At 42.1% G+C, this 23,940-nt stretch overlaps 1 protein-coding gene across 3 annotated transcripts; it reads left to right on the forward strand.

The window, feature by feature from the left end:
* Positions 1-393: 393 nt before the first annotated feature.
* LOC124034054 (proline dehydrogenase 1, mitochondrial-like) lies at positions 394-23,826 on the forward strand. 3 transcript variants are annotated; one of them, XM_046346759.1, is made up of 15 exons: positions 395-826; positions 1,679-1,887; positions 3,830-3,864; positions 3,968-4,117; positions 4,609-4,673; positions 4,788-4,904; positions 8,201-8,271; positions 8,397-8,478; positions 8,964-9,056; positions 9,263-9,409; positions 9,673-9,848; positions 10,281-10,379; positions 14,006-14,094; positions 14,682-14,848; positions 23,696-23,826. In XM_046346759.1, exons 1-15 carry the CDS (start codon positions 518-520, stop codon positions 23,717-23,719), a joined length of 1,833 nt encoding a protein of 610 aa, XP_046202715.1. In that variant the 5' UTR covers positions 395-517; the 3' UTR covers positions 23,720-23,826. The 3 variants fall into 3 exon arrangements, with proteins under 3 accessions (XP_046202716.1, XP_046202715.1, XP_046202714.1); XM_046346758.1 differs by lacking the exon at positions 23,696-23,826 and having other exon boundaries at positions 14,682-15,476; XM_046346760.1 differs by lacking the exons at positions 10,281-10,379; positions 23,696-23,826 and having other exon boundaries at positions 394-826; positions 14,682-15,476.
* The last annotated feature ends 114 nt before the right edge of the window (positions 23,827-23,940 follow it).

The raw sequence follows: 23,940 nt of genomic DNA on the forward strand, positions 1-23,940 counted from the left end.
AACTTCATTATATGGGAATTTGACAGAAAGAATACCATTAGGCTATACTTTTGCACAGCAATGGCTCCCCCGTCTGTTTCATTAAATGAACTGGCAAAATAACCACAGAGGGGACTGTTATTAGTATATGGCCATAGTTTTTCAATACAATAGTAGTACTATTTTTTCCTGATATTGAAGGTGCAACATTAGGCCTACACAAAAAAAAATCACTATTCCACAAGATTTCATGACAGGGGACAGATTGATAGTCTTGCGCGCCCAAATCCACCTTAAAGTCTTGGCCAAATAAAGACGTTTCGAAATTAACCTATTACGTCAAAATCAATATGCATGCGTCAGGGTTTTTCCCACCAACCGGTACTTCAGAATTAAACTACTATAAATATGCATGACCGGAGTAGATACGAATACGTGTGGCAGATAAATGCGAAACTAATTTTAAACAGCCCACAATCAATGCTGCGCTCACCTGCTTAGTTAGTTCCGCTGAGACCAACGCAGCACCTCAAAACTCATGTCTTATGTCAAAACTGTACCAGCCCTTACTCGGGCAGGCGTGGATATAAACGTCAGAAGACTGAATAATCTTTCTAACCGAAGAGCACAGTCCACCGTCGCCTCAACTCAGGCAGACCAGGATGTCACCAACAGAGAGTCCTACTCTTCAAGGAAAAGCAGAAATGCTTCCTCCTCTCCAAAGATCTCTATTGACTTTGAGCTGACACAGGAAGCATACAAGAGTAAAGACAATTTAGAACTGCTCAGAAGTTTGGTGGTTTTCAAACTGTGCTCCTATGACCTTTTGGTTGATAAGAACAAGGAGGTATGGTATAATATCTGTGTGCTGAATCTGCATTAAGCTTGTATTTGTTTTGTTGCTGAGAAGCTCAAGTTGGCGAGACACACAAACTGTATTAGAGAAACTTTACTGCATGTGATCATGTGTCGCTCTACGTCCTGCTGTGGTGGTTTCACTTGCTGACCTGCCTGTCCTTTAGAAGGATCCTGACTTATAATAGAAGACAACACAGAAGGCCCAAATGACTTTCTAAAGGCAGGGCAATCTGCATTTTATAGAATATATAAGAAACAGAATACAATTGGAATGATTTCTCCAGGGAGGGAACTCTTATTTGATGCGGTATAAGAAAACATAAACAAAGTTTGTTTAACATTCAGTTCGCCTAAAGGGTGTGCATACAGGTGCAGGCAGCGAGGAATCTATTACCTCTCTTCCAGTAAATCTGCCGTCTGCCTAGTATGCTGTGTGCCTGTGTCCCTAGATAACGTTACCACCAAGCGGTCTATTTAGAGTGTGGAATTACTCCCTCTTATAGAACATAACTGTGCCTGACTTGCCCGGCCCTCCTCCCACTGTTTACTGTCATCTTGAGGTTCTCACCTCATTGAAATGTCTCAAAAACTGAAAAAAGGCGATCTTCATGGCAAATGCTATAACAATGTTATGTATCATTTATAAAGGCTTTATTGCCAATATTACCACACAATTATTGGCCACACAAGTAAATGGCGTGAACAAAATTGAAAGGAAATGTTTACTTGTTTGCGGGGACTGCGTTCACTGTAAACACTTTCATTTAAATCGCACTATACCGCAGATCCTCAGCGCTACAGCTTGAAACGAGCTCTAAATGCATTTCCCTTTTTTCCTTAGCTGATGGATATCAGTAAGTTCCTACTGGGGAAGAAGGCATTTGAGCAGTTTATGAAGATGACATTCTATGGCCAGTTTGTGGCGGGAGAGGACCACAAGTCCATCAAGTCTCTGATTCAAAAGAACAGGGCCTTCGGAGTGGGCTCTGTCCTGGACTACAGTGTAGAGGAGGACCTCACACAAGAGGATGCAGTGACTAAAGAGATGGAGTAAGTAAATTGCTTATTACCCTCAACATTATGTTTCTAACCTATATAAAATGCTGTTCCACAACTTAATCAGAAGGAATATGAGTGGTGATGAATGTGATGAATGCATTTCCTGTCATCAGTAAGGTATTCGATAAGGATTAGGGAATATAGAAAGTACTGCAGTTCTGTGTTATTCACTTCTAAAAGCACACAAGCATTGTTTTAAGCAAACAAAGTTCTATTTTTCACACATACAGATTTAGTTCCCCAAACGAATATAATTTCCTTATTTTGTATAAAATCAAAGGCATCCAAATCTAACCAGAGTGAATGACCACATATATGATTTTCCCCTCGTTTGAAGCCAGGGACTTGCTATAATTTGATATCCCTCTTAGGATGTAAACACTAGTCTGTCCAGACCCCATTGGTCGGTTTGGTCAAGGCCCTCCTCGGTGGATTGTCTGGCCTCTCGGAACTCACTCTTCAGGAATTCTGTCACATGAGTTGATCCCAGCTCTGATATAAGCCTGTATGACAGGCCAGGAAAAACTTACACAACCGTTCTCTCTGAGGAGAGCTGTAGTTTTGATGTGTGAGATAATGGCACAATGTACTCACACTGTGAGATAGTTATGCTAAGAACATTTGTTTTGGTTCCTAGCTTAGTTTCCTGACCCCTCTTTGAAGGACAACTTTATCTTTGAGGTTATATACTTATAAATAAATAAATAAGACATTTGGTCGGCATTTAGTCCAGTGAGAGAGATAAATAAAGCCGCTTAAATTGAAATTGAATTGAGAGAGAGAGGAACATGCTGCCAAAGGACTCTCTCTCTCTCTCTCTCTCTCTCTCTCTCTCTCTCTCTCTCTCTCTCTCTCTCTCTCTCTCTCTCTCTCTCTCTCTCTCTCTCTCTCTCTCTCTCTCTCTCCCTCTCTCAATACACATACAGTCACTTCATTGCTCTGCTTAATTTTCTCCTTTGTCTTTACTTTGTCTGCCATCAAAAGACATGACCATCAAAATCTCAGTCAGGCCTCTCTGTTGGTAAAAAAAAACAGACCTGCAAGGCATACGCTAGGGAAAGGTAGCTAGTCTACTTTGATGCAAGACGACTGCTATAGTAACGTTCATGCTTGACATGCACTTCTATGACCCTCCAAAGAGAACCGCACTGATCAGCTAGAGTAGGACACAAACAACAGGAACGCTTGGCCTTCCAGGAGAATAAAATAGAAAAGTATAGAGGCTTCACAGGCTCATACATGTACACACAAATATGCAAACCAACAACCAAACGATCACTCAGACATTTACAGTTCCATCCCAAGCATGTAAAACGTCTGGCACTTACAGTCCAGACATGCCATCATACCATTCAACCTCCTTCTGTTTAAGCGCACTGACAGTGACGTCCAAAAACCCACCAAACCTAGCACCAATAACCACCAAAATACCCAATATAGTGTCCTGTGACGTCAGCCCTTGTGTCCTGTGATCTGTGATGGTGTAGTGTGTCTGAGTGCCCTTTCAGGAAGGTCAAAACATTGGCAGGGATTCAGCTCAGCTTCAGTCAATCTGGGGCCACCTGTGGGTAGATGTGTGCTATATACACTGACTTGTGCCTCAAGGGCAATATGGTTCACAGAATGATGTTTATTTCTAGAAGTGGAACGGGGCTCGATGTGTGGTCACCAAGGAATTGAATGTGTGTGTGTGTGTGTGTGTGTGTGTGTGTGTGTGTGTGTGTGTGTGTGTGTGTGTGTGTGTGTGTGTGTGTGTGTGTGTGTGTGTGTGTGTGTGTGTGTGTGTGTGTGTGTGTGTGTGTGTGTGTGTGTGTGTGTGTGTGTGTGTGTGTAGAGAGAGATATCTTAACATACTTTGTGTCCATAACACTATAATACTAAACTTTGTGTCCATAACAAATTAATAAATTATCCTCTCTTTTCTCATTGTCAGCTCATGTGTGTCTGCTACAGAGAAAGAAGGCATGAGTAAGTCCGTCCTTGTGTTTTTTTGCTCTCATTTGAGCCCAAACTATATGATGCAACTGGTTGCAATAGGGAGGAATGCTGATGTGTTTGCTTCCCCCTGCAGGCATGGACCACAGAGAAAAGCACTATAAGGCTCACCAACAGTTTGGGGACCGTCGAGGGGGAGTGACCGGCGCCAGGACATACTTCTACTCTGATGAGGCCAAGTGTGACCAACACATGGAGACCTTCCTAAAGTGTATCAAAGCATCTGGTACACCTGTGGATATAAACAATACGAAAAGGCTGGGCGGTTGGGATGGAGTTTTTTATTCAGTGACTAATAGTAATAATAGTAATTACCATGTACCAATTTGTAGTTCCTTGGCAGTTCCTTGGCGTGTGGTCCTTCTGTAGCTCAGTTGGTAGAGCATGGCGCTTGTAACGCCAGGGTAGTGGGTTCGATCCCCGGGACCACCCATACGTAGAATGTATGCACACATGACTGTAAGTCGCTTTGGATAAAAGCGTCTGCTAAATGGCATATATTATTATTATTATATATAACACTCACTAAAGGACACTCATAGTCTCAAGACCGTAATTAGTACTCAGCAAAAATATCCCTCTATGTAACCTTACTGTTTAGACAACATTATGCAAAATGCATCAGCTTCCTATTCCCATGAATTTATATATTGCTGTTTTTGATTGATATTAGTGTGGCTTACACTGAGCATGTGTGACCTATCAACCTTCATCCAGGTGGGAGCTCAGTGGATGGCTTCTCTGCCATCAAGATGACTGCACTGGGACGACCTCAGTTCCTGGTAGTTAAGGGGGAACTCACCTCATTCAATATCAATGTGTAACACACACTTAGCTGATAGTTGACTCTCTGGTAAAGTGCTATAATGCTTGTATTTTGCTCTCTACCTCTATAGCTCCAGTTCTCGGAGGTGCTGGTGAAATGGAAGCGTTTCTTCAGCTTCCTGGCGGCACAGCAGGGGAGAGATGGCATGGAGGCTCTGGAGCAGAGGCTAGAGCTGCGGCCACTACAGGTACACAGAACACACAGAGTTGGGGAGTAACAGTTCCGTTACCAGCAAAAATATTGTAATCAGCTTACAGATACTTTTGAAAAACTAGATGACTACTTATAGGATTACTTTTCAATTCAGAAAGAACGTTTTCTCAATGACTGTAACGAGTGCGCTGAAAGTCGTGAAGCAAGTGTTTTAATAAATAAACCAAAAAATAAACACGAAACACAAACAACGCACCGACATGAAACCGTTAATAACACCTGAGGAAAGAACCAAGGGACAGATATAGGGAGGATAATCAAGGAGGTGATAGAATCCAGGTGAGTGTCATGAGGCGCTGGTGCTCTCGACGATGGTGACAGATGTGCAGGATAATCAGCAGCCTGATGACCTAGAGGACGGAGAGGGGTATACGTGACAGTACCGCCTCCCTGACGCGCGGATCCAGCTGCAGGACGCCGACAAAGGGGACGAACCCGGGGATCAGGAGCTGACAGGTTACCCCTGCTGAAGCACGGGAACCTGTCACGTCGGCAGAGGCACGGGAACCTGTCGAGACTGCTGGGGTGCGAGAACCTGTCAGACCGGCTGAGGCAGGGGAGCCTGGCCATCTGGCTGAGGCATGAGAGTCTGTAGCGGCTCCCGGACCCGATGTCATTTACACTAGCACACAAAAAAACACTCCCCGATGCTTCCCTTAGGTGAGGTGTTATTCTGTAATGATGGGGCGGTGAGTCGAAAGCAGGTGCAGGTGAAACATTTTAATAAAACAACAAAACCAAGAACACAACACTAACATAAGGCAGTACGCCGAGATACAAGAACAGAGTCAATAACACCTGAGGAAAGAACCAATGGGAGTGACAGATATAGGGAAGATAATCAAGGAGGTGATGGAGTCCAGGTAAGTGTCATGAGGCGCTGGTGCGCTTGACGATGGTGACAGGTGTGCGGGATTATCCGCAGCCTGATGACCTAGAGGCCGGAGAGGGAGTACTTGACAATGACATTCAAATCAGAATTGAAAAAAGGCGCAAGTTTAAATTTGTTCTGCGTGAGCGAGTCTGGCTACAAGTCAGAGACCACTATTTATAACGACACAAGGCGAGACCCAGATGCAGACACAGGAGGCAGATGGTTTGAGCTCTGATATTTATTATAGTCCAAGGGATAGACAAAAGGCAGGTCAGGGACAGGAAAGAGTTTATAGCCAGGGTGGAGTCCAAAATAGTACAGGGCAGCAGGCAGGCTCGAGGTCAGGGGCAGGCAGAGTGGTTAGGCAGGCTCAGAGTCAAGACAGGCAAGGGTCAAAACCAGGAGGATGAGAAAAGAGAGACTGGGGAAAAACAGGAGCTGAGAGAAAAAAATCGCTGGTTGACTTGGCAAACAAGATGAACTAGTGCAGACAGACAGAAAACACAGGTAAAAATACCCAAGGGATAATGGGGAAGATGGTCGACAACTTGAAGGGGGTGGAGACAAGCACAAGGACAGGTGAAACAGATCAGGGTGTGACACTATGATGACACACCAAACGCGTTTTATGGATCGCAGGAAAATAGGAATAGGTTTTGTAGGCTACAGTCCAAGCTATGTCTTCCAATGGTGCGACTGCTGTCGGCATCAAAAGATTATCAAACTTGAATAAACTCTTGGAGTTAAGGACAACAGCAGTGGTGGATATCACTTATTATTTATATCTACATAGCACATTGATGTGAATCACACTGCTGCTCTCTCATTTACCTATTTGTATTTGTATTTATTACAGATTCCCATTGGCTGCTGCCAAGGCAGCATCTACTCTTCCTGGGGTCTAGCAAACTTAAGGCAATATTTTAATAATTTAAAACACGCCATTATATTTCACAACAGATTTCACAACACATTAAGTGTGTGCCCTCAGCCACTACTCTACTATCACATATCTAAAACACAAAATCCACGTGTATGCGTGTATAGTGTGTATGTTACCGTGTGTGTGTGTGTGTGTGTGTGTGTGTGTGTGTGTGTGTGTGTGTGTGTGTGTGTGTGTGTGTGTGTGTGTGTGTGTGTGTGTGTGTGTGTGTGTGTGTGTGTGTGTGTGTGTGTGTGTGTGTGTGTGTGTGTGTGTGTGTGTGTGTGTGTGTGTATCTGTGCGCCTTACAGATTGTGGTTGTTGGGGATCGCAGTTCACCAATATATATATATGTGTATTTTAACCCAATAATGGTAGAATTTAAGAAGGTTAAGCTGCTTATCAATCACTGTTTTTGTGACCAGTGGACAGTCAGTGAAAAATGCGCTCTTGAAACAGCTTTAGTGCGGTTCCCAGCCTATTGAATAAACGTTTGAGGGAGTTTCTCCTTTCTAAACTCCCTGTGGTATTGTGTTCAATACTGTCAAAAACTAGTTTAATTTAAGTCGGGCTTTTATTGCTCAATCTAATTCATGCTGATAAAGAAAACAGACACATGCTCAAACTTGCACACTTTTGATAGAATTATCCCAAACAGCTGCAAATTATGGGCATATCAATGTGTCACCAAAAAAATGTAAGCAATTGGCCTATACCAAATGCAGCATATGGTTTTCATTTGTCACATGCGAATTGCACTTTTCAGTAGTGCTCAAAGCATGTCTTTACATGAGCGCAACATTTATTTTTCAACTTGAAGCAATGACCAGTCCTCCATGACAACAAAACATAAACAACAGAGTAGGTTATTAAGTCCTTAGTGTTTGGGTTAAGTTCAGGTAAAACATTTTGACTAATCTATATTTCCAAGTCTTGAAGATCAAGGGTTATTAATTAATTGGAACGACATGACATCTGACAGACTTTGTTTTTTAATGTAAATATATGGCCTACTTGTATCATTATCTGTAGTAGAAAGCATTGGGTTAGAAGAACCCTACATAACCAACCCATAAAGTAAAATGCAACATCCATTTATGGTCAGCTATGTAAACTCTCAAATGTATTTAGTCTGCAATAAATGTCATTCAATTGGTCATTTTCATTTTTGTCTTCCTCTAATGCCTCTTAAGCAGAAAGCAAGCTAAAAGTAACTGAACGTAAACAGATTGTGTTACTGAGTTTGGGTAATCCAAAAGTTACGATTCTGATGACAATTTTTGGAAGGTAACTAGTAACCGTAACGGATTATATTTAGAAAGTAACCTACCCAACCCTGAGAACACAGTTGCTGTTCTTTAGGGTTTATAATGACTTGTGTATAGGTGATCAACCCTTGTTTGACCTATTTGATCCATTGAGATAACAATGTCGTACTATATATACGGTCAAAAATGCCTATTTGTCCATACAGGAGTTTATGACCACGCTGGGGGCCACAGGTGACTTCCATGGCTGGTTCACTGGAGAGAAACAAGGATCAGGGTAAAAATAATACCTCTCGTTCGAGAAACTGTGTTGTGCCATAAAGCAGTAGAATAATTGCCCTTGCATACTTTGTTGAAAAAGCCCCTTACAACAACTATATTTGACTCTCTGCGCCCCTTCAGAACCATTGACAGGCTGGACTGGAACAGCCTGATCGACGACAGAATAAAGATATCAGATCTGCTGGTTGTCCCAAATTTAGAGGTAAGCAAGGCACGGCAATGGCAACGAAAGTGCTCTAGAAGATAGAAGATACCACTTGGTTTCAAACTCAAGTGGTACTGTAAACACCTCCAAACCCTGTCAATTGTTTGAGTAAATACGTTGGGAAGATTGATCATTCAGTTTAGAGTTGATCCCAGAATGGTGAAAGAATGTTTGAAAAGAGTTACACCTCTTGTGACTCACTGGGCCTGACATGGTTTGAATTGGCACGCCATTCTCTATGTAAGCATTAACACATGACAGCTGTGCAATTCCATGGAATAACCACACACCTCAGCGGTGTGAGAAGGCTTGAGGCCGTGTGTTAATACTTACTTATCTTAGCTTAAGACAAAGCCAGTCTGTTGAAGGTAAAGGCCCCCAGGTCTTTGTGTGTGTGGGCTGTCTCCAGTGTTAGCTCAGACAGTGTGATTCATTGAGCCTCAGGTAAGGTATTTTAGGCTCTCCTTTCTTTGTTTGTGCAGACTGGTCAGCTGGAGCCCCTGCTCAATAAGTTCACAGAGGAGGAGGAGAAACAGATGAAGAGGATGCTCCAGAGGCTGGATGTACTTGCCAATGTAAACACAGGGAGGTCAAAATGCTATATGAAACCATGCTTATGTTATCTTCAGCCATGTTATGCTATGTCACGTTACATCACGCCAGGTCATCTTATCATCTCATAATTAGCTACCAGTTCAGTTTCCTTGGTTTATTGAGAGAAGCTCTGAGCTCATGTGTGGATTGAAGTGGAACTCACCTGTTCTGGCTGTCTGTGTTGCAGCATGCAGAGGAGCACAGTGTTCGTCTGATGGTGGATGCAGAGCAGACCTACTTCCAGCCCGCCATCAGCACACTGACTGTGGAGATGCAGAGGATCTACAATAGAGGGAAACCTGTCATCTTCAACACCTACCAGTGCTACCTCAAGGTTAGGGACCCATTACGTTGCCATCCTTCCAAGTCTTGTTTGTCACATCACAAGGAAGTTGAAGCCTGGGAGCTGAGGCTACTAGAGACCCTGTCACTGAGTTTCTATGCTCATACATGTAGTCATGTCTTACAAGCAGCTCTCTGAAACACATCATTTGAAGGTTTGATCATAAACAGCTTATACGCCATTATCATACAGATGACCGGTGTCCCTAATATCCCTCCTTTACTTCCTTCCTCTCGCTTTCTCTACCATTGTAGGAGGCCTATGATATGGTGACCATGGATGTTGAGTTGTCGAGGCGTGAGGGATGGTTTTTTGGGGCCAAGCTGGTGCGTGGGGCTTATATGTACCAGGAGAGGAGCAGAGCGGAGGAGATCGGATACGAGGACCCCATCAACCCTGACTATGAGACCACTAACATGATGTACCACAAGTAAGGGATGGATATGCTTATTTAGTTACTCACTGTGCTTAAATAAATACTGTACTTAAAACATTCTTCAATTCGTATTGAATAGCAATTGTTTTTAAGAACCTGTTAAAATGCTGAATGACCTATAAAGTAAAGTCTCTGACTTGACCAAACGTAGAGCACTATGAGGAATTTTTCAGTAACATCGTTTCACACAGAGAGCATGTTGGTTTTGTATTTTTTTTATTTCAGTCATTCAGCAGACACTCTTATCCAGAGCGACTTACAGGAGCATCTAGGGTTAAGTGCCTTGCTCAGGGGCACATCGACCAATTTCTCACCTAGTCGGCTCAGTGATTCAAACTACAACCTTTCAGTTACTGTCCCAACGCTCTTAACCGCTAGGATACCTGTAGTTTACTTAACATGTCTGTCATGTCTGTACTCTGTAAGGTGTCTAGACTACATCCTCGATGAGATTGTACTGAACAGAAATGCCAATGTCATGGTTGCTTCTCACAATGAGGACACAGTGAAGCACACCCTCAGGAGGCAAGTCTCATTACTGCACTGCATGGCCTTAGCTTGACACAGACACACTGAGGATGGCTCTCTGCCAAGTTTTCCTGCTCAAACTCTGACACACGTAGTTATTGCATTTCTATAGAGTTTTTCTCATGTTTAAAGCATATACTATGTACATTCATGGCCAAAAGGTTTGAGAATGACACAAATATTAATTTTCACAAAGTCTGCTGCCTCAGTTTGTATGATGGCAATTTGCATATACTCCAGAATGTTATGAAGAGTGATCAGATGAATTGCAATTAATTGCAAAGTCCCTCCCTCTTGGGTGGCGCGACAGTTTGATTGTGTCTTGCTGGGCTGCAGAAGTTTTGTTTATTTTCAGCGTGTGTAGTTTATCAAGTATTTAACTCAATCATCGGTGTGATCGCTTTAGGTCGTGGTTGTTTTCGTTTGGGCCCGCTCCCGTTATGGATCGCATGGATTAGTAGCAACATTGTTGCGAAGCTTTAACATACAAACCATCGGACAGTCAGACAGTACACCGGCATGCCTGAAGACCACAGCTGAGACCTCTTTTTCTCTCTCTCTTGCTCTTCCCTCTATCGTTCCAGTGCATTACCCTGCAACAGACTCTCTATTTGAAGTTCATTAGAGCTGGACTATTATTGCCCGGCCAGAAGTATTTGGGTGGACATTTTAGTTAAAAGGGAGGTTGCTTGCAAGTTGTGTATTGTTATGTGAACTGTATTGAAGTCAGGTGTACTAATGACATGTGGCAGAGAAGATTGTTGACATTTTTGAGGCCTTTGTTGTGTCTATGAACACCCCCCACATTCATACCCTCTGCACTCATCCACTGGAAGATAATACAGATTATTGCAAATCCTCTGTTGATGACTGGGTTCGTTTTTGTATGAAGTTGCTGTTAAATTGCTCTGCCATTATTAGTATTATTGTATGAGGTATTCTTATTGGGGTTACCCCTGTGCTGTGATGTGGGTTTTATATGGTGTGTATTCTCTTTTCTCTCCACTGGCTATCTGGTAAACAGGCTACACTCTAGGCAGTCTCTTCTGCTGATGTGTGTGGGTCTGGTAGTGGTACTCTCTCTATTCTACTATTTTCCTTTCGGGATGGTTAATACCAGCATGGCGCCCGACCAAATCTTTCTTTACCCCTCTCTAATAAATACCGCTACAATGCTGATTGAGTTTGAATAACAGACTGGAAACTTCAAAAGGAGGGTGGTGCTTGGAATCATTGTTCTTCCTCTGTCAATCATGGTTACCTGCAAGGAAACACGTGCCGTCATCTTTGCTTTGCACAAAAAGGTCTTCACAGGCAAGGATATTGCTGCCAGTAAGATTGCACCAAAATCAACCATTTATCGGATCATCAAAAACTTCAAGGAGAGCCGTTCCAATTGTTGTGAAGAAGGCTTCAGGCCACCCAAGAAAGTCCAGCAAGCTCCCGGACCGTCTCCTAATGTTGATTCCGTTGCGGGATCGGGGCACCACCAGTACAGAGCTTGCTCAGAAATGGCTTCAGGCAGGTGTGAGTGCATCTGCATGCACAGTGAGGCAAAGACTTTTGGAGGATGGCTTGGTGTCAAGAAGGGCAGCAAAGAAGCCACTTATCTCCAGGATGAATCCCCTTTCCGATTGTTTGGGGCATCTGGAAAAAAGCTTGTCCGGAGAAAACAAGGTGAGCGCTACCATCAGTCCTGTGTCATGCCAACAGTGAAGCATCCAGAGACCATTCATCCTTGGGGTTGCTTCTCAGCCAAGGGAGTGGGTCATTCACAATTTTGCCTAAGAACACAGCTATGAATAAAGAATGGTACCAACACATCCTCCGAGAGCAACTTCTTCCAACCATCCAGGAACAGTTTTGTGACGAACAATGCCTTTTCCAGCATGATGGAGCACCTTACCATAAGGCAAAAGTGATAACTAAGTGGGAACAAATCATCGATATTTTGGGTCCATGGCCAGGAAACTCCCCAGAACTTAATCCCATTGAGAACTTGTGGTCAATCCTCAAGAGGCGGGTGGACAAACAAAAACCAACAAATTCTGACAAACTCCAAGCATTGATTATGCAAGAATGGGCTGCCATCAGTCAGTGGCCCAGAAGTTAATTGACAGCATGCCAGGGCGGATTGCAGAGGTCTTGAAAAAAGAATGGTCAACACTGCAAATATTGACTCTTTGCATCAACTTCATGTAATTGTCAATAAAAGCCTTTGACACTTATGAAATGCTTGTAATTATACTTGAGTATTCCACAGTAACATCTGACAAAAATATCTAAAGACACCAAAGCAGCAAACTTTGTGGAAATTAATATTTGTGTCATTCTCAAAAAGTTTGGCCACGACTGTACAGTTGAAATCTGAAGTTTACATACACCTTAGCCAAATACATTTAAACTAAGTTTTTCAGAATTCCTGACATTTAATCCAAGTAAAGATTCCCTGTTTTAGGTCAGTTAGGATCACCACTTTATTTTAAGAATGTGAAATGTCAGAATAATAGTTGAGAGAGATTTATTTCAGCTTTTATTTCTTTCATCACATACCCAGTGGGTCAGAAGTTTACATACACTCAAGCCTCCTCCTTTTTCCTCCAAACATAGCAATGGTCATTATTGCCAAACAGTTCAATTTTTTCTTTCATCAGACCAGAGGACATTTCTCCAAAACGTGCAATCTTTACCCATGTGCAGTTGCAAACCGTAGTCTGGCATTTTTATGGCGGATTTGGAGCAGTGGCTTCTTTCTTGCTGAGCAGCCTTTCAGGTTATGTCGATTATATAACTTGTTTTACTGTGGATATAGATACTTTTGTACCTGTTTCCTCCAGCATCTTGACAAGGTCCTTTGCTGTTGTGGGATTGCACTTTTCGCACCAAAATATGTTCATCTCTAGGAGACAGAACGCATCTTCTTCCTGAGCGATATGACAGCTGCGCATTCCCATGGTGTTTATACTCGCGTACTATTGTTTGTACAGATGAACGTGGTACCTTCAGGCATTTGGCAATTGCTCCCAAGGATGAACCAGAGTTGTGGAGGTCTTGGCTGATTTATTTTTATTTTCCCATGATGGCAAGCAAAGAGGCACTGGGTTTGTAGGTAGGCCTTTCAAAAATACATCCACAGGTACACCTCCAATTGACTCAAATGATATCAATTAGCCTATCAGAAGCTTCTAAAGCCATGACATAATTTTATGGAATTTTCCGAGCAGTTTAAAGGCACAGTCAATTTAGTGTATGTAAACTTCTGACCCACTGGAATTGTGATACAGTGAAATAATCTGTAAACAGTTTTTGGAAAAATTACTTGTGTTATGCACAAAGTAGATATCCTAACCAACTTGCCAAAACTATAGCTTGTTAACAAGAAATTTGTGGAGTGGTTGAAAAACGATTTTTAATGACTCCAGCTGTGTGTGTAAAGCTAATGTGTCCCTTTCACCATTAGTGCAGCTAGAGTTGTTTGCACAAACAGTAACAAAATGTGTCCAAAGGAACTCTATGCCCGGGTACCTCATCTCTTAGTTTCATAGACTGTGTCTTCGTCACTATCACATACCATACAAATATAACTTGTACTTATAATTTTCCTTTTCCTCTTGTTGACACAGGATGAGTGAGTTGGGCCTGACTCCCATGGAGAACAAGGTGTACTTTGGACAGCTGCTGGGCATGTGCGACCAAATCAGCTTCCCATTGGGTGAGACTGACTGACTGATTGGTTAATTGATTGATTGGTTAGCTTCACAATGGTCCAAGTTTGCACTTCCCATGCCTACAGGACAAATTATTGGGATGCAGGGACAGACAGAGCTCTCTGACCTCACAGAGCACTGCTGATTTGATGGCCTTTTGGCCCTGTTTAGATTCCATTGGTATTTCCCAATAGCAGTCAGTTATTTGTGTTGACACATGGAACCTCATGACCCTGCATTGTGCACATATGGAGTTCTGGGACTTGCACTGACACTTTATTGACAAATTGGCCATGACTGGTGTTGGCTCACAGCACTAGTTTGTCAATCATAGACATTGTATTGTAACTAAATCAGGGATGATCAACTGAGGTGCTGGGGAGCCACAGGATGTGAAGGCTTTTGCTCCATCCTAGCGAAGATACTACTGGTTCAACTTTGTGTGGTCTAAAATTTAAGTGCACGATTAGTTGAATAAATTCCCAACTCACTAATTCCACTACACTAGCCAAGTATAATATTTTTTGGGTATGTACTGAAAAGCTGCCCCAATAAATGTCATTCTCTTCCCCTCTGTCTCTCTCTCCTCCAGGCCAGGCAGGTTTCCCGGTCTATAAATATGTTCCATACGGGCCGGTGAATGAGGTGATACCGTACTTATCCCGTCGTGCCCAGGAGAACAGGGGCTTCATGAAGGGTTCCCAGAGGGAGAGGGAGCTTCTGTGGAAGGAGCTAAAACGCAGGCTGGCCTCGGGACAGGTATTCTACAGACCTCAGCCTGAACCGGGTCTATGAAATTACAGCTAGCTAGCTGTCTGTCTGTGCTGTGTCATGACGTTGGCCTCTGAGTATAGCAACCCCATCCCCTCTCCCTGCCACCCCCCTTGCCTCCTTCAACAAGGCTGCTGTGGTCAGAGGTCGTAAATTCCTGAGAAGACCTCATGGACACACAGTTATAGAGAGTAGTCTGTCATGGAGACAAAGGAAATCCTTCCACCTCACAGAACTTGAGGTACGAACAAATTTCATGCTCTGGAGAAAGTGTAAAAGATTGGTGAAGAATCCAGCTACGAACTGGTCCGTTTGTCACAACTTGGGAAGCTCATGGGAGACTGTGTGGCCACATTACCATAACGTTGTTTATATAATAGCCCCAGATAAAGGGTTTACATCTAATTGTTGTATAAGATGAATGAGTGAGTATGATACTGTTTACACAATTTTACAATGTGATTTTAGACTGTTTGATGAAGAAAAACTCAAAAAGGGATTGAATTTGAACTAAATCAGAGGACCGCCCCTGAGCCCAGTTAGGGTCAGACATCCTGGGACAGCCCTTTTCTGCCATTCTGAATAAAACCCAACTTTGAGAAATTATCACCAGACCATGTTTTTCTCCATTAGGAGTGGGACAAAGGTTACAGACCATTGCTGAATCTTTTAACCATACCACGTGGTTAAACTCATAGACTATCGATACCGACAGAATGAGAACAAGTCTTTGATATTAATTACTAGTCTGCACCTAGGAATTTGGTATCATCGAACGCAAAGAACGACAACTGCCGAAACATTCATTCTATAACGAATGTCACTTTGAATTCTCCCCTTTAACCAAGAAAGAGAGAGAGGGAGAGAGAATTCTACAAAGAATTCAATTCTACAAAGAAAGACTTTTCACCAGCGATCAAGACGACACACTGAGCGTAAATATATATATTGATTGCAATTGTTCCCGAATGAGTGAGCGTTCATGTGTAAAGGATTAGCATTTTAATTGTGGCTTGTTTAACAAGCCACTATGCCGGTTCAGCCCACTAGTGCATATTCTCCTATCATTTCATGTAACCACATTTACCATGTTTGTTTGTTTATGCATTTCTGTGAATTACTTAGTTAGTAATAAATTAATTATTTAAGACAATTGATATATGGATGACTCATAGTGAAGACTGGGTTTGTGCAGATAACCAACAATTTACGACGTTTGGAAGGTGACTAACGTGAAGTAAAATAAATCATTAATCAGAAGACTATTGATCAGATATGAAAATATCTGAAAGGTTATATTGGGAAATTATAACTTTGTAATCGGAATACTTTCCTTGGTGCTCCGACTTCCTAGTTAATTACAGTTACATGATTATTCAGTTTAATCACGTAATACTAATTACAGGAATCTTTGATAAAAACTAAGTTTTTAATGATAGTAAAGACACGACAGCTGCTTACTCTCTTTCTAGTGCTCTCTCTTTCTGTCTCCTCTCTCTCTTTGTCATGTTCTCTGTCTTATTCTTATCAATTACCTCTCTCTCTTTTAATCTCCCCCTCCCCAACCATCTTTCTTCCTCTCTCTTTTCCCAACTTCCCTTTCTTCCTCTCTCTTAATTCTCTCTATGAGCATTCCTCTTGGTGTCCTCAGCATCCTCATAGCGCTGCATATATCATATGGGCATCTTTACTACTCTAACAGGACTCCCTAAAATGTCAGGCTGGCCCAGACTACCCGTCACTCGCTGCTTTTTATAGCTCTATTTATCCTGGAGAGGGACAACAGTAATAAAAACATTGCAGGCTTGATTTAAGTGGCAGTAAAATATCCATCAATATCCCTTTTACTTTATAATGCTTCTTGAGAATACAAAACCCTCTGAGGAGTATTTCTGTAGATTTCCTACATCATGTTTTAAAGATAGTATCATATAGTGTTCTTTGGGAAATGTATACTGTACATAAATCTATGGTGAGAATGTATACTTGTCTACACACACCGGTGCCTCTGTAGTACTGCATTAAATATTGCTCTCATAGACAGAGCTAGTTTAGTTTGAATCAATAAGAGTCTTTTGGAACTAAATTGTGTAAAGGGTCTGGAGGGTTGGTTCTCCGGTAGCCTTGTTTCTTTTGTGTTCATATCCAGGGATGCAATTACAGTATTGTATACGATTCTGGACATCAAATAACTGATACTGACTGTGCTATTTATTTTTCCATTTGGCATGTAAATTAATTAAATTTTAAATGTGTTGGATTTTACACTCCAAAATAAAAGAGAGCCGCACACTCTAGGAGCTCAGATGCAAAAATGTAATTACCAATGTTTCGACAGCCAAGCTGTCTTCATCAAGCTATAATCAAACACTGCGGGATGACTCATTTATATAGTGTCAAAAGACACAGGTGTCTGTAATCGTGGCCAAGAGTGGCCAAATATCATTGGTTAATATCAAATATTAAAATGGCATACAAAGAACAGCATACAAGCAACAAATGGATAGCATACGATCCTAAATGAATTTTTAACTACACAAGCTTACAAACAATTACAATGGCAAAGTCACAATAATCACAAGAATGGCTTCAGATCTTACACTCCAACCTTGTCTCTTGTAAATATACTTAAGCTATCTGTGAAAAGTCATTCATTTTGTTTATTCAAAATGTGTTTCACGAAGTGAGTTTATAACCAAAATGGCTGACAAGAAGAATGTATGGAAAAATGCACAAGGCCTCAACAAGTCTTGTACAAGTTGAAAGTAAATTGAGAAATCACAAAGTTATCGTCCTCTTTTGATAGCCCAGCTTTTAAGTTAGACTCCCAGTATGGGTCATTTTGTGTGATAATTGTAGGCTAATGCCTGTTTCATTACTGACAGTCTATTAATATCTCCGTCGGAAACTAATCATGCTTCCCAGTAATTATCACCCTGCGACTCTGCAGATGTTCATTCAATTGCCTGTGATATTGTTCTCTCACCCTGAATAGGGGAGGGAGAGGGTGTGTTATTCATTGTAGGCACATTGGTCTGAAGAACTCTTTGTGTTACGGAAACAAGAAAAATACATTGTCCAATGTAAAGGCTCAATTCAATCTGTATTGTAACAGCTCAAATTCATTTTAAAGGCAGTGTTCCTACGTTCGCAGAGACTGTATTCACAGTAAATGCTGCAAATGTCGGCTCATTCAGAAATCGCCTTTCAATGTCTAAAGCGGCTCTTCCGCGAATCCTTCAGCAATACGTTTCTGCTCTCCGTTTTTTAAAAACTGTTCTTTTTGACTGTCGGGATGTTTTTTTTTCTCTAGTAAGGAAACAATTGAACTCCAGATCCACTGACAGTACCTTCTAAACTGAGCTGTTCCTAATTTACTTTATGTTATGAATGTCGACGTTTCTTATGCAAGAGGTTGACTGGAATCACTTTACATGTGGGCTTTGCATAGTTTCCTCCAAGTTCTACTAAGCTACATGGATGTTTTTTAAAGGTCATAACAAGGATCCTTTTGCTATTTCATTTTTAATTTTCCGACCCCTCGAAGTATCAAAAACATGTTTGATTTTTAATTACTTGAAGAAAATATGTATTTGGCCTCAGTGCTATTATGCCATACGAACACATTAAATAACAGATTCACAATATAGAACAACAGATATCTTAAGGAAGTTTGTTCTGAAGTGTGTTCTTTTTTACATGTTATTAAACCCTTATTTTTGGCACTAAACCATCTCCAATCATTTTTTTCAACTGGTACCGGGGGACCTTCGACTAGTTTGTGATGCCTGTGGGCGTCTGTGTTCGTGAGAGTCTCGCCTTTCTACAGAGGAGTCATATTAGTGTGTAGGCCAAACTGTTTGGCTGCAACAGATAGAAGTTGACAGATTGGCTGTACCAATTTACGAAGAACGCCATTGTGTTCGTGAGTCTCATCTTTCCAAAGGGGGTTATAGTGGTTTTTAGGCCAAAGTGTTCCAATGCTACAGAACATTTTGTGAGAAGACCGATTTTTGGGATGTCTCATGGTCTGACAAACCCCGCTCCTAGCTCTGTCAACTTTCACCGCAGATGCAGAAGTGTGATATGGGCGGATGCGGTGGATTGAGACGCATCAAATGCAACTGACAAACTTTCATGGGGATGTTTTTATTATGCTAATTCGATTTCTGCTGGGACGTGGAAATCAACCTTAGGGGTTAAAGATGAAACTGAAGGAAATTGATACCAACAATTGAAATGATAATGAGTATTGTTGATATTATTTCAGAATATGCTGAATGGTTGAACAAAAAAACATGCCTTATAAATAACTGTTTTAAAATTGGTCCTTTGTGTTAGTCTCTGGCAGCCTGTTTCCCCCACAAAAATATCCACAAGCTGACATGGTACTCTCCTAATGAAAGACACAAGAACCAGATTGACCACCTGATGATCAATGGCAAGTGGAGAAGTTCGCTGAGGGACGTCAAGGTGCGAAGGGGGGCAGATGTCGCCAGTGACCACCATCTTGTGACTGCCAACATCAAACTAATGCTGAAACGTTCAGGACCACCAAACAAAAGGAACAACCAGATTTGATGTTGGCATGCTGAGGGACCAAACTGTCAACAAAACCTACATAATGCAAGTTCACAACAAGTATCAAGCCCTTTCAAACAATACAGAATAAGATGAGGAGGAGACTGCGGAATATATATATACAGTGCCTTGCGAAAGTATTCGGCCCCCTGGAACTTTGGGACCTTGTGCCACATTTCAGGCTTCAAACATAAAGATATAAAACTGTATTTGTTTGTGAAGAATCAACTTGGGCGTGCACAATTATTCAGCCCCTTTACTTTCAGTGCAGCAAACTCTCTCCAGAAGTTCAGTGAGGATCTCTGAATGATCCAATGTTGACCTAAATGACTAATGATGATAAATACAATCCACCTGTGTGTAATCAAGTCTCCGTATAAATGCACCTGCACTGTGATAGTCTCAGAGGTCTGTTAAAAGCGCAGAGAGCATCATGAAGAACAAGGAACACACCAGGCAGGTCCGAGATACTGTTGTGAAGAAGTTTAAAGCCGGATTTGGATACAAAAAGATTTCCCAAGCTTTATACATCCCAAGGAGCACTGTGCAAGCGATAATATTGAAATGGAAGGAGTATCAGACCACTGCAAATCTACCAAGAACTGGCCGTCCTTCTAAACTTTCAGCTCATACAAGGAGAAGACTGATCAGAGATGCAGCCAAGAGGCCCATGATCACTCTGGATGAACTGCAGAGATCTACAGCTGAGGTGGGGAGACTCTGTCCATAGGACAACAATCAGTCGTATATTGCACAAATCTGGCCTTTATGGAAGAGTGGCAAGAAGAAAGCCATTTCTTAAAGATATCCATAAAAAGTGTTGTTTAAAGTTTGCCACAAGCCACCTGGGAGACACACCAAACATGTGGAAGAAGGTGCTCTGGTCAGATGAAACCAAAATTGAACTCTTTGGCAACAATGCAAAACGTTATGTTTGGCGTAAAAGCAACACAGCTCATCACCCTGAATACACTATCCCCACTGTCAAACATGGTGTTGGCAGCATCATGGTTTGGGTCTACTTTTCTTCAGCAGGGACAGGGAAGATGGTTAAAATTGATGGGAAGATGGATGGAGCCAAATACAGGACCATTCTGTAAGAAAACCTGATGGAGTCTGCAAAAGACCTGCTACTGGGATGGAGATTTGTCTTCCAACAAGACAATGATCCGAAACATAAAGCAAAATCTACAATGGAATGGTTCAAAAATAAACATATACAGGTGTTAGAATGGCCAAGTCAAAGTCCAGACCTGAATCCAATCGAGAATCTGTGGATAGAACTGAAAACTGCTGTTCACAAATGCTCTCCATCCAACCTCACTGAGCTCGAGCTGTTTTGCAAGGAGGAATGGGAAAAAATTTCAGTCTCTCGTTGTGCAAAACTGATAGAGACATACCCCAAGCGACTTACAGCTGTAATCGCAGCAAAAGGTGGCGCTACAAAGTATTAACTTAAGGGGGCTGAATAATTTTGCACGCCCAATTGTTCAGTTTTTGATTTGTTAAAAAAGTTTGAAATATCCAATAAATGTCATTCCACTTCATGATTGTGTCCCACTTGTTGTTGATTCTTCACAAAAAAATACAGTTTTATATCTTTATGTTTGAAGCCTGAAATGTGGCAAAAGGTCGCAAAGTTCAAGGGGGCCGAATACTTTCGCAAGGCACTGTATACACACTGCTCAAAAAAATAAAGGGAACACTTAAACAACACAATGTCAATCACACTTCTGTGAAATCAAACTGTCCACTTAGGAAGCAACACTGATTGACAATAAATTTCACATGCTGTTGTGCAAATGGCATAGACAACAGGTGGAAATTATAGGCAATTAGCAAGACACCTCCAATAATGGAGTGGTTTTGCAGGTGGTGACCACAGACCACTTCTCAGTTCCTATGCTTCCTGGCTGATGTTTTGGTCACTTTTGAATGCGGGTGGTGCTTTCACTCCAGTGGTAGCATGAGACGGAGTCTACAACCCACACAAGTGGCCCAGGTAGTGCAGCTTATCCAGGATGGAAAATCAATGCGAGCTGTGGCAAGAAGGTTTACTGTGTATGTCAGTGTAGTGTCCAGAGCATGGAGGCGCTACCAGGAGACAGGCCAGTACATCAGGAGATGTGGAGGAGGCCGTAGGAGGGCAACAACCCAGCAGCAGGACCACTACCTCCGCCTTTGTGCAAGGAGGAGCAGGAGGAGCACTGCCAGAGCCCTGCAAAATGACCTCCAGCAGGCCACAAATGTGCATGAGTCTGCTCAAACGGTTAGAAACACACTCCATGAGGGTGGTATGAGGGCCCGACGTCCACAGGTGGGGGTTGTGCTTACAGCCCAACACCGTGCAGGACGTTTGGCATTTGTCAGAGAACACCAAGATTGGCAAATTCGCCACTGGCGCCCTGTGCTCTTCACAGATGAAATCAGGTTCACACTGAGCACATGTGACAGACATGACAGTCTGGAGACGCCGTGGAGAACGTTCTGCTGCCTGCAACATCCTCCAGCATGACCGGTTTGGCGGTGGGTCAGTCATGGTGTGGGGTGGCATTTCTTGGGGGGCCGCACAGCTCTCCATGTGCTCACCAGAGGTAGCCTGACTGCCATTAGGTACCGAGATGAGATCCTCAGACCTCTTGTGAGACCATATGCTGGTGCGGTTGGCCCTGGGTTCCTCCTAATGCAAGACAATGCTAGACCTTGTGGCTGGAGTGTGTCAGCAGTTCCTGCATGAGAAAGGCATTGATGCTATGGACTGGCCCGCCCGTTCCCCAGACCTGAATCCAATTGAGCACATCTGGGGCATCATGCCTCGCTCCCTCCACCAAAGCCACGTTGCACCACAGACTGTCCAGGACTTGGCGGATGCTTTAGTCCAAGTCTGGGAGGAGATCCCTCAGGAGACCATCCGCCACCTCATCAGGAGCATGTCCAGGCATTGTAGGGAGGTCATACAGGCACGTGGAGGCCACACACACTACTGAGCCTCATTTTGACTTGTTTCAAGGACATTACATCAAAGTTGGATCAGCCTGGAGTGTGGTTTTCCACTTTAATTTTGAGTGTGACTCCAAATCCAGACCTCCATGTGTTGATAAATTTGATTTCCATTGATAGTTTTTGTGTGATTTTGTTATCAGCACATTCAACTATGTAAAGAAAAAAGTATTTAATAAGAATATTTAATTCATTCAGATCTAGGATGTGTTATTTTAGTGTTCCCTTTATTTTTTTGAGCAGTGTATATGGGAAGTGTGAGAATGTGGTTAAAGCTAATAAACCTATGGAGATTTAGCTGTCATATGAACCATAAAAGCTTTGAATTTATAAAAATACTCTGTAAACTATCAAAGAAATATATCATAAACAGAATCCCCCTTGTCGACTTATACTTTTCCCAAATAGATGTAATTTTTTTGTTACCTGTCTACACTCTGTGACAAACATATTTAATATCTCATCTATCTATATAGATATACTGCAGTGGTGTGTGAGACAGCAGGGGTTCAAATTGTAGAACCCAGTTCCTACATTTGAATATAAAACGGGATTTTACCATTTTACATTTGATCTCTGGGACCCCCAGGATGACAAATCAGAGCAAAATGACTGAATGTAAGTGCATTATTTACCTTCAGTGATAAATTGACATATCAAACCAGTGGCAGTGATTAAAGTTTTGTGTTGTTGTGCTCTCTCCTCAAACAATATCAAGGTATTTTTTCATTGTACTAGCTACTGTAAATTGGACAGTGCAGTTTGATTAACAATAACTTAAGCTTTCTGCCCATATAAGCCTTGTCTATATCATGGAAGGTTTGCTGTTACTTATGTCATTCAACTCACATTAGCGCACATTAGCAACAACCATTCCGGTATAGGGACACCGATCCTGTAGATCCTTAAGAGGTTTTAATTAACCTCTACGTGATCAGTGAGCCCCCCCCTTGAAAATGTATTAATAAACCAATTAAGCACATTTGGGTAGTCTTTATACAACATACAGTAGAAATGCAATGGTTAATTGCACAAACAATGCTTCCATCTAGTGGCCAAAATCTCAATTTTGCCTGGGCTGGAATAAAGCATTATGGCCTTTCTGTTGCATTTCAAAGATGGTATTTTTTAAATGTATGTTTCTCTTTATATTATCTTTTGCCAGATCTAACATAGGAATATGTCTTCTTATCACAATCACACCGTGAGTAGTTAGTCATAAAACATACAACTCTGCCTTTCTTCTTCCCAAAGAGTTCTTTATTCCTGCCTGCGTGATGTACTGAGAACCCAGCTGGCTGTATGGATGGGGACAGCATATATCCGGAGAGAGTCATGATTCCGTGAAACAGAGTATGCTACAGTCCCTGATGTCTTCCTGGAAGGAGATCCTCGCCCTGAGCTCGTCTACTTTATTGTCCAGAGACTGAACATTAGTGAGTAATATACTTGGAAGTGGTGGATGGTGTGCATGCCTCCTGAGTCGGACTAGAAGTCCA

Source organism: Oncorhynchus gorbuscha, linkage group LG04, assembly GCF_021184085.1.
Source record: "Oncorhynchus gorbuscha isolate QuinsamMale2020 ecotype Even-year linkage group LG04, OgorEven_v1.0, whole genome shotgun sequence".
NCBI classification, from domain to species: Eukaryota; Metazoa; Chordata; class Actinopteri; order Salmoniformes; family Salmonidae; genus Oncorhynchus; species Oncorhynchus gorbuscha.

Bases quoted from the DNA above. Each gene is read 5' to 3' on its own strand.
- LOC124034054 (XM_046346758.1), top strand. From the start codon at position 518: ATGTCTTATGTCAAAACTGTACCAGCCCTTACTCGGGCAGGCGTGGAT. The intron at 4,118-4,608 runs GTACACCTGTGG...ACCTTCATCCAG, and splicing joins AAAGTGTATCAAAGCATCTG to GTGGGAGCTCAGTGGATGGC. The intron at 8,272-8,396 runs GTAAAAATAATA...GCGCCCCTTCAG, and splicing joins GGAGAGAAACAAGGATCAGG to AACCATTGACAGGCTGGACT.